Source organism: Setaria viridis, chromosome 9, assembly GCF_005286985.2.
Source record: "Setaria viridis chromosome 9, Setaria_viridis_v4.0, whole genome shotgun sequence".
Classification (NCBI taxonomy): domain Eukaryota; kingdom Viridiplantae; phylum Streptophyta; class Magnoliopsida; order Poales; family Poaceae; genus Setaria; species Setaria viridis.
The window spans coordinates 28,907,966-28,919,162 of record NC_048271.2 but is presented as its reverse complement, the minus strand read 5'-3'; the positions used below and the strand labels follow the sequence as shown (position 1 = coordinate 28,919,162).

At 41.6% G+C, this 11,197-nt stretch overlaps 1 protein-coding gene across 1 annotated transcript; it reads left to right on the top strand.

Annotated features, from left to right (window-relative positions):
- The first annotated feature begins 1,005 nt into the window (after positions 1–1,005).
- LOC117839300 (chloride conductance regulatory protein ICln) lies at positions 1,006–8,631 on the top strand. The gene is made up of 6 exons (XM_034719605.2): positions 1,006–1,392; positions 3,645–3,762; positions 4,600–4,659; positions 7,253–7,312; positions 7,394–7,470; positions 8,156–8,631. The coding sequence occupies exons 1-6, from the start codon at positions 1,114–1,116 to the stop codon at positions 8,225–8,227; spliced, it is 666 nt and encodes a 221-aa protein (XP_034575496.1). The 5' UTR covers positions 1,006–1,113; the 3' UTR covers positions 8,228–8,631.
- Positions 8,632–11,197: the final 2,566 nt, after the last annotated feature.

Here is an 11,197-nt window from a genome sequence, read left to right as displayed (position 1 = left end):
TAATTTGGAACGGAGGGAGTATATCTCAATATAATACCACATCGCTAGTGGAACAGACCACATCTCAATATAGAAGCACAGACTCCTAGCCACCTGGATTCAGCGGACCGAGATGCAGACCCATAATCACGAATATCAGAAGCTATGGCGACCCATCAAGGGGAAAGAAAGGAACAACGCCCCAGTTGAAGGAAAGTAAAGAACTTACGGATCTCTCAATGGCGGCCACATGGTCCCTCGATTTGCTTGGGGGAGAGAGAGCAGAGAGGTGAATGGATAAGGAACCTGTTGTGGTCTATGGATTGCGTTGGCTGTTGGGATAGGAACAAAATTCTCACGACCGCTCCTTTTTTAATTTTTTTAGTCGGGCGGTTCTTGAGATATTTTTAGCCATGCACAAAGCCATATCCCACCTGACGTGTTAGGATTGTTTAAAGGTCTACCCGAGTGATTGTTTGATGGTATTTTATGATATTTTGATGGTATGTCATAGGTTTTAAAATATTTTTACATAAATTTGATCAAATTTAAGATAGTGTGATAAGAACAAATTTAAATATAGGTATATTTTAGGATGGATGGAGTATTGTTTTGACGATCGTGAAATGAATTATGAAAAATCAAAAGTGTGACTTCAAGTCGCTCAACTCCTAATTCAAAACATACTTCACGTGTTTTCAGAGATTATGCCTAGGACAATAGCACACATTATAATAGCAATTCGGCACTTTAACTTTGAAATTGGTCTAGACTAAACTCCATTGTGTTAAATAAACATTATTTTGATAGAACAAAAATTGTATAAATCTCATAAACAGGTAATAGAATATGTATTAACCGTAGCAATGCACGGTCACCGTGCTAGTAAACAATATAGTATTAGAAATTATTGACCTCTTTTTGTCAAAAATACATTTAGTAAACTACTCTTCTTTTTCTACAAACAGAAATATGAAAAAAAAGACAAATGGAAATATAGTGAAAACACGAAAGCCACAAACCTCTCACAAGCCCAAAACCCTAGCTCCCCTTTCAAGTTTCATCTCCCCCCCTCCGAAGCTCCGAGCTCTTACAGTGCCACCGCCGCTAGGCGCTAGCTCGATTCCCGCATCCATGGTGCTCGGGCTCTACCCCTTCGCTGATGTCGCCGCCGACGGTGCTCCCCGCCTCGACGCGACCGCCGAAGAGGAGCTCGTCCGCGTCGAGCGCGCCGCTGCGCTCGCCCTCGGCCCCCGCGCGCCGGAGCCCCCCGGGACCCTCTTCCTCACAACCAGGAGAGTGATCTGGATCGGTGAGGGCGGCAAGGGCTACGCCGTGGACTTCATCGCCGTCTCCCTCCACGCCGTATCGCGCGACCCCGAGGCGTACCCATCCCCCTGCATCTACACGCAGGTTAATTTCGCGACCTCCTAGTTAGATGGTTTCTGATTTGAGTTCTAGTTGCTTCTCATTTCTGTTAATGAAGTTACATTTATTGCATTGAAGAAAATGATAGTAGATTTGGTAGTATTATCTATATGTATACCAGCACATAGCCACTGGAATGCAAGCTTGGGCTGGGCTTATTGCACATATGACTCATATGAGAGAGATACTAGCCATGTGCTGGACAAAATTAATTGAGGCGAATATGGAGCACATGGCTTCAATTTGACGGCAAAAATAAATTAATGTGATATTCACACTATGAGATGGGGTTTGAAGTACTGATTTGAAGTTATTGGGTAGCTTGCCAGTTGGAGCCATCTGAGTGGGGATAAGTGTTGCATGTGATCCTCATTAGACTACTAGTTTATTTATACCAGAGATCATTAATACTTATTTAAACGTCTTATTGGCAGTTGCAGTTGATTGATGATGGATTGGCGAGCACAATTGTGTCAATCCTTATTTGGTGGTGTTGGTCAGTATGGTTGATTGATGTCATGTTTAGTTTCTTTTGTTTTAGTTTGGAACATCTGTGGCACTAGCTTTTGGCTCCAACCTGTTGGCCCTTGCATAGAAAGTTTTTAAATGCTGTAAACTGTTGCTATCCCTTTTATGTTAATGAAGCAGAAGTAACTTTCAAATGCTACCTCATCTAAAATGCTAACTTGGTTTATGGGACTTTTAGGTTCGATATGAGTCTTCCAAATATGAGATACGTTCATTCTAATATGCACATGATCAACTGTATATCACCTTTTCCATTATAGTAATTGTTTATTTCAGTCAGGAATGACCTTTGTTGCAGAACTTTAATTCATATTCCTGCTTCGTGCTAAGCTTGTATGTTTATTTGGCCTATATTTAATTATTTTGTGGCCCACCTTATTTGTTTTGGCAAGTAGGTGTTTAAAATAATTTTGCATGATATGTTAATGCGTGCTGCCAGAGTGTTTTTTCCCCGTAGTTTCTTTATCATATAGTGTTAGTTGATTTTACAATGCAGTGAATACGAGCATATGGTTTGGAGATGACTTCTTTTTTTAAAGTAAACTCTCTGAAGGTTGAGCACATTTACAATTATCATCAATAGATGTAGGCATGTAGGATGGTTTCTGCTAGAAAATGGTCTAAGTCGGCATCTGCCATATCATTCCTGTGTGCTGATTCTGTTGTAGATTAGGATTTCTGTATTGGGTACTAGGGAGTCCAAGTAGTTGTAACTATGGTTTTCCTTTGCCAACTCGTTTCAAGTATAGGGGTTTTTTACATCAGGGTTAGTTCTTACCGGTTACTGGTACTGCCTTCCTGTATCAAATGTCTGAATTTGTTAGTTGTTTCATTTTTCGGCATGATTTAAGAAGTATGACCAGGCATGTTGTTTGGAGTTATATTCGATGAAGAAAAGATACAAATTCAACCTACCTGGGGTGTTGTGGCTAAAATAGCAAATCAAAGACAGAAAGGCTGTTTGCAACTAGATTTGATCTTAACCGCATCAAATTTTGTGGATTAGGCATATTGGCATTAGGTTATTCACAGCATAAACAAATGCTCTTGATATTTTCTCCAGTGCCTCCTTGTCTAGTATAGTTGCTGTGACAATTATTCTTTGTTCTAAATCCTGTTACACCTACAAGAAACAATATTTTGCTGTGCTCCATTTGTCAGTTTAAGAGACAAATCTATGCACTATCATTTTATAATTGTATTTTTTTTGTTTACTCTGTCCATGATACAATTTTTCCAAGGGAAATAATTTAAGAAATCCTTGTGAAATTTGTGTCTATCATATTTATGTTGCATGTTTTCGTTTTATATTTTAGAAACTTGTGCCAACCTATCTACCATGACATTTTGTTTTTCAAAAAAGGAATATTCTCCTTTCTGTACACAAAGTCAGTAATGTTGATGTAAAAAATATAATTAACATCGCGTCAACGTAAGTAATGTTGATGGGGATGCAATGAAAAAGCCTTTTTGCCCAAGCAAGTTGGGTAGGCTAGAGCTGAAAAACCCACAGGAGTCGCTATCCTTTTTGTTAGTGGCTCTTGCTGGGTTAATCTCTTGCCTACCCAACTTGCTGAGATGAAGGGCTCTGTTGTTGTTGTACCCCCATCAAGCTCTGCATATCCCGTGAATCAATTTAAAGTCTCTGATACATAGGAGATAGTTTGTGTCATGTTCTTGTACTAACATTTTGTCATTGGACTTTGAAGATTGAGACAGAAGCTGGCTCTGATGAGGAGTCCGATGAATCAGATTCTGAAATAAATGGAGAAATAGAGGTCTCAAAAGTCACAGAGATGCGTATCATACCTTCGGATCCTGGTCAATGTATCCTTTTTGTGGTAGATTGTCTAATCAAGATGTTTGTTTATTTTAGGGCAATTTTTATCTCATGCTCCTATACTGGGTTTCAGAGTTACTGCATTTTTTTTGCTGAGAACTATAGGGATTCATTTCATGATCCTTTTATGCATTATTTGGTATGATCACTCAAGTTATTTGTGCATTCTTATTACTGTAATGACTAGTGCTTATTTTTTTTTATCTTCTTAAAGAATACTTCATCACATTATATTTATAGTTATGCTGTAAATGCTTTATTCAACATAACATAGAAGTTCTATCGTGTAATGGTAATGAATTTGGTTGAATCATGTTTCTAGATTCATTTACAAATATATATTGTTTTCCATCAACAGTATGTCAGGAATGAACATATTTGCCTAATTAGGAAGGGCATATTAGTTTTCCCATTTGATGTATCCCCAGAGTGGTTCCAAATTCCAAGTACGCAGTAAAATGCCATATATATGAATATCAGTGTACTTGTATCTTTGTATTGAATGAGCCTTAGGACACCTTTTGTCGTTTTGCTACTTTGCATAGTGCTAGGATGGACCATGCAAACTATGAAACTACTATGGTCCTTCTGGAAGATATTCATTTGCATTTCCAACTGAACACCTTTTGTCATTTTGCTACTCTGCATAGTGCCAGGATTGACCATGCAAACTATGAAACTACTATGGTCATTGTGGAAGATATTCATTTGCATTTCCAACTGAATGAATTTCATTGTGGCAACTATGTCAATGAAGGGACTTGTACAATTTCGTGATCATTCTATGTTGTCTATATATCTTGGATCCTTGACAGACTTTTCAGTGGATGGACTCTTTGAAGCATTCTCCCTCTGTGCTGAGTTGAACCCTGATCCTAATGCTGGTATGTTATTGCTATAAGCTCATAGTTTGTATACCTTTGAAAATAGGGGGACACCTCTTTCATTGATGATGGTGCACAGGCACCATCCAAGGAAAGTTTTCAATAGTACTCCCTCCATCCCAAATTACTATTCGCTTTGGCTTTTCTATATTCATAGCTTTTTCTATGCACCTAGATATATGTTATGTCTAGATACGTAGCAAAAATCATGTACCTACGGAGGGAGTAATCAGCTAAATTTTTTTTTCTCGAACAACGCAGGAGAACTGCGCGTCATTTCATTAAGGTAGAAAAAATACACGAGTTAGGAGAGACCCAACACGAGCACCGGGACACCACAGACACACACCCTTCAAAACACTAAGCTTCTTTGGATGCGACCCTGGCAAACCTGCCTGGACCAGGCAGCAACCCCAGGCGTTGGATTTTGAGCGCCTGGGGTCGGATGGTGCTGCCTGGCCGGCAAGCTGCCTGGCAGGCAGCAACCAAACAAGCCTTAAGATTACAGCCTCACCACAGAAACAAAGAAAAACAACCAACACCTCCAGAGCTTTAAGCTCTTGGAGCTAACGACCTGAGCACAAGCTCATGGAGCTGTGATGCCCCTGCAAAGCACCAGAAGCCTCCCTCCGTGCTAACAGACCTAATAACCTCCTGAATGTTGGGCCTCACATTTTCAAACACACAAGCATTACGATGCTTCCATACCTCCCAGGCCACCAAAATTATTAGGGAATTGAGGCCCTTACACACTTACTTTGGGACAGCAGCGATCGATTTCCTCCACCAGCCTGGGAAACGAGTCACTGAAGGTTCTGGCGTCAACTGCAGCAGGCCTAACTGCTTAAAAATCAGGGCTCACACTTGGCGTGAGAAAACACAGCCCACCAGTAGATGATGTATTGTTTCCTCAGTCTCACAGAAGGGACAGGTTTCCGGATGTGCACCGATCAGCTGTCCACAGCTGGTTATGAAACATGAGCCAGATGAAAACTTACAACGCGGGGGAGCCCAGCTTTTCCAAATTCTCCTCCAAGGTCCGAACTTGATTGTTCCCACAAAGAGGGCTGCATAGGCTGACTTACTGTAAGAGCCAGTCTGTGTTAACTTCCATTTGTATTGATCTACCTCTTGCTGCAGGACTAGACCATGCACACCCACCCAGGAGGGCTAAAACCTATAGTTTTGAAGCAAGAACCACCGTCTTGAGTGTGCAAGGTGCTCAAGAACAAGTAAGGGATGAGCGCTTTGTTGCACCTGCGGATACGTTTTCTTGCTGGGGAAGGCTAGTTTGATCGAGGATTGGAGAGGAGAGGTGGAATAAAAAGCTCGGGATGGATTTTGGAGTCTTTGTGCGAGCTGTATGCGGTGAGAGTCGCACGTAGCATATCCCAAATTTGGAGATATTCAATCAAGACCTCCACTGTAAGAGCCCCTTTGATATCCACCACCCATCTTCTGTTTTGCAATGCTTGGGCCACAGTCCGCCTCTTGGCTGTTTGTTTCGTGACTGGTTTGAACTAGTTAGGAGCAATCTCAGCCATGGTATGGCCATCCAGCCACCTATCTGTCCAAAACCAGATTTCCTCCCCATTTCCAACGACGGCATCCACTACTACGTCAAAGAGTGCCTGGGCCTTGCGAGGGACAGACTGGAAGACCAGCCCATGGCCTCCCAGGGTCTGTCTTTTGCGCCCATAACCAGCGGATCCTTAGTGCCCAGCCAAGAAGTTCGAGGTTATGAATCCCGAGTCCTCCATATTCAAGTGATCGCTCTACTTTTTCCCAAGCCACCAGACAGTTACCCCCATTTGCCTGTTCTTATCCCTTCCAAAGGAACCCTCGCCTTCTTTTATCAACAGCCTTGAGAAACCATTTCGGAAGGTCCATGGCTATCAAAAGATAAACTGGCACAGCAGTCAAAACCACACGTACCATAACCGGACGCCCCGCTCTATTCATAAGAGATGCCTTCTAACCTGGGAGGTAATCTGCCACCTTATCAATTAAAGGCAGCAACACCTCTTTGGTTGCCTTGCCGATTGTGAGTGGGAGGCCAAGGTAAGTGCAGGGGAAAGCCTTGATGGAGCAAGAGAGAACATCAGCAGTGAGCACCATCTCTTCATCAGAACAGTGAATAGGGGAAACTGAGCTCTTGGACAGTTGGTTCTGAGTCCAGAGGCATGTCCAAACAGTTCAAGGAGATGTCTGATGACGTTCAGATCCAAACTGTAAGGTCTCAAGAATATTACTGCATCATCTGCATAAAAGGAGACTCGATGCCAGGCTTGCTGAATGGCTAACGGTTCAACAGCTCCTTCATAGTGGCATACTCGACCAAGGAATTCAGAACATCCATGATCAAAACGAACAACATAGGTGAGAGTGGGTCACCTTGTCCGAGGCCTTGATGATGAAAAATAGTCTCCCCTGGCTCCCCATTCACTAACACTTGTGTGGAGGTAGAATCAGCTAATTTTGACCACTTTAAACTGCTAGCAATGGTCAATTATACATTTGTGAACCCTTATATTTTCTTGTAGCTTTGCTTTGTTTGAAAATGGCACTTTTCATGTGTTTTTCCAATTGTCAGAGAGTGACGAAGAGAATGGCTGGGTTCATGGTGATGAAGGTGATGAAGATATGACAGATGGTAAGCATTCTTTCTGCATTTCTGCTGCAGGTTTTCTGCCAAATCTTGAGCATAACATTTATGTATTTTTCTTGCATTCAGGAAGTGATGCAGAGTTTTCAGATGTCAACCCAATAGGTCAAACTGATGACCGCGACATTACTCATGCTGTAGTTGAGGTCAGCATTGTTGTTAAATACTATTAAACTTTCCATTCCTCCTTTTCATGATTAACTTAAACATGCAATACAATTCTTCATTCAATGGAGAAATCGATTTTGTTTAGTCTTTTCTTTTATGAGAGCAACACTTCTGTTTAGACTGATTTTTAGTTTTTTCTTTGATCTGCCAGTGTTAACTACTCCCTCCATCCCAAAATACTATTCGTTTTGACTTTTCTACATACATAACATCTGCTATGTAGGATTAGGTGCTGGAACTGTTGGTCACTTTTTTGTTTTACTAGGCACGTTTTTTTCATGTAAAACTCTAAGGGTGTGTGTGTGTGTGCTGTAAGGGCTCTTCCTCTTTTTTTTACTATAATGATACGCAGCTCTCCTGCGTGTTCAAGAAAAAAAAAATAGCATCTGCTACGTATCTAGACATACTATATATCTAAATACATATCAAAAGCTATGTAACTAGTAAAGCTATGCTACATATCCACTTTGTGACCTGTCTTTCTAAATTTTCCCGCCTTTAATTTGTTCAATGTTTCTTTAAACTTTGCATCTTCTGCTACCTGACCACTAGGCTAGAGGCCTTTTCGCCAAACTCACTCCTTGATCCATTAAATCCAAATCCATCTTTCTTTTATTACCCTGATTGACACGTTTTTAACACAAGTGGTCTCTATACGTGCAGCTCCAGATCAATGACCAACGTTTTCAGGATGCAGAGGAAGCAGACGAGGAGAGCAACAGAAACTGGCATTAGGAATCATTTTATTACCCCTCCTCAAGGGAGCCATGTAATTGGTTCATTGTACATTGCCATTGATGCAGCATAGCATGCCATGCCATAGACTTCAGTTCCTTTTATTTTCCTTCTCCTGACGCCATGACATCCTGTGGGCCATCTTGTAAACATGCATCAATGCCAACATATCTGTGAAAAGGTCTTGCTACTGGTCAAGAAATATTTTAGTTGTAGAGCATGCTATAGATAGAATCGGGATGAAAGAGCTACTTTCGATGGTTGTTATGGAATGGGATGCGCAGGATCTGGTAGCGGGCACAACATTAAGCCTTATTGTTCGAAGGTAACGTGATATGGCAGCCATTTCTTTGTGTGAATTGTGGTATGGTTTTGATTGGTATGAAAATAATTGGTGCAAACTATGTTACCCTGGTACTTCAACATGACCCCATATTACTTATCTGATACGCATGCGTATCTGTATTCTATATGGCCTTGTGCCCTTAATTTTTGAAAAAAACCGATGTATTCGTGTATTCCTTATCAGGCCGATACTGATACACGTATCGGTATTGGTGCTGCATAGGGTGCAAATAACTGAAGTCAAACGTACAATTGTAAGCTGCAGGCAGGGGTATGGTCTGCGCCAAGAGAAAATTCACATTACAATTCATTTAGAATGGCATAAGTAAACAGGAATCTGGTGAATAATGCGGTGATGCTCCCGTCGTGCTAAGGTTATTCAGTGTTTGTGTTAAAAGTTGAAAATTGGATTTGCATTCTTATATTAGGAAATGTACCAATTTTTTACTAAAATTTAAAAAGATGTAAAGGTCACGTTTATGGAGGCAGGGGCATGTTTTAGCCGGCGCAAGGGACCTATAACCTATTGCATGCAGTATGTTCATGAGCTAACATCTCTTAACAAAAAGAGCAACAAAAACAAGACCTTATTACCACAAGAAGTGAATAAATCTCTACCTGTTTAAATAGAACAAAAAATATAGATTATGAAAATGTTTTATCATTTCACGGAAGGGCAGGGAGGATCAAGCTTAAAAGGAGCCGTAAGAGGTGACTAAAATAAATGTGTGGTAGCTTAGAAGGTCCATTGCGTGTGGGTCCAAGAGCTTCAATACGTGTCAAATGTCACATCTCAAGTAAAACGGGAATTGCAATGATATATTTCTAAATAGACGAATTGAAATGGTAGTTCTTCAAACTACAGTTACAATAGCATATATCCAATTAACCCTATGCCTGTGTTGCCAAAGAAAGAAGACGGGACTTGAAACAAAAGGCTGGGCCGTATATACTGGCCTAGTTTTTCTAGACCAAAGGAAGAATTGTATCAAAGCTGAGTACATCATGTCACACACAACACTCTCGAAGAAAATAAAATTACATTTAAGAACAATCAAGTACTGCTTTTCGTCTTCATTGTACTCACGCATCATGCAGCTCCAAATCTCAATCTCAAACCTGTATAAAGATTCATCTAGAAGGCCGCACAGGCATACGCTCAGTAAGCAGGCTGAGAACAAGCGCCCAAAGAACGACGACCAACATCTGTAGGCTGGACCAAGCAAAATCTTCTTTTTCCTTCTTGCATTTTTCTTCTTCCTCTTTCTACCACTGATGAAGAAGAGAGATTGATCCCAATCTACCCAACCCAAGACTGATCAACATTAGCTCAAGGAGCAAAATTATTCTCACAAGCCTTTCATCGTGGTTGGATCTAACCAAGACAAGATGGAGAAGTACCTGAAGAAAATTATTCCACGACGGCAGCATCATCCCCGCCTCGATGTCGCCATTTAGAAACTTAATTGTCCATGTCGTCATGCTAAGGAAGTTGCCGTAGTTGCTGCCATCATCTTCATTGGAGTCGCCATGGACAGAGCAAATACACCCTACCTCCTCGCCATTGCCGAAAAAGAGGAGGAAATAAATCTCCAATACCATAAGCAGTGTCATGGAAAAACCTAATCCTAAAACTGGACTTGATCTGCTAAAATCTATTAGAAAGATGGAGTCCCACTCCCTCCGACCTTTGGCGAGATACTGGAGGTGGGAAGGAGGGGAACCAACGGTGGTGGAGGCGGAGGGCCGGCGGCGCGATTGCGATGCGGCCGTGTCACCCTTGGGGCCGACGCGGGGGTGATCCTGGGAAAATGACGCGATAGACTCGACCGCTAAAGTCTGCTACTTTATTTCATCGGTTTGTGCTACTACTGGCCTAGTTTGTGTTGGACTCCTAAGCATTTGACCTTCTCTCAGTTGGAATTCATAGCCTAAACCGCGTCGCCGTCTTTCCTCTTGCTGGAGTAACTCCAAACCAAGCGGAGAGGAGCGAGAGAGCCGCAAGGCAAGGCGGAAAACCAAGCAGCGGTGCGATGAAGGGAGGGAAGCTGGGGATGGAGGACGCCCGGGAGCTACAGCTCAACCGCATCCGCATCACCCTGTCCTCCAAGAACGTTAAAAACCTGGAGAAGAGTGGGTAACTCGGCCGATTAATCTCGCATTCCTGGTCCTCCAGCTTCCTCTCGAATCACGTTGCTTGATGAGGTGTGTCCTTGTGTTTTGCCGGTGTATGCAGTGTGTGCCGATCTGGTGAAGGGCCCTGTCAGAATCCCCACCAAGGTGCTCCACATCAGGGCCGGTCCTAAGATTTGGGAAGCCCGGGGCGAAAGTAAAATTTGGGGCCTTTTAATATAAATATTATACAAATATATATAAAATATTACCAATACATAATTAAATGTATCTAAAAGCAATATTCATATCAAATTATTTATACGTATTACCTTAAAAGTTTTTTCTAACATTCCTCGATGCAAAGTCACTTATGATAGAGTTTATGTCAATCTCATCCAATAATTTCTTCTCGATGCATAATGTTGCCAAACCATTTAACCTCTCCTGAGTCATTGTTGATCTCAAATAGTTCCTCAATAACTTCAACTTTGAAAAGCTTCTTTCAGCTGA

Bases quoted from the DNA above. Each gene is read 5' to 3' on its own strand.
- LOC117839300 (XM_034719605.2), top strand. From the start codon at position 1,114: ATGGTGCTCGGGCTCTACCCCTTCGCTGATGTCGCCGCCGACGGTGCT. The intron at 4,660-7,252 runs GTATGTTATTGC...TCCAATTGTCAG, and splicing joins GAACCCTGATCCTAATGCTG to AGAGTGACGAAGAGAATGGC. The intron at 7,471-8,155 runs GTCAGCATTGTT...CTATACGTGCAG, and splicing joins TTACTCATGCTGTAGTTGAG to CTCCAGATCAATGACCAACG.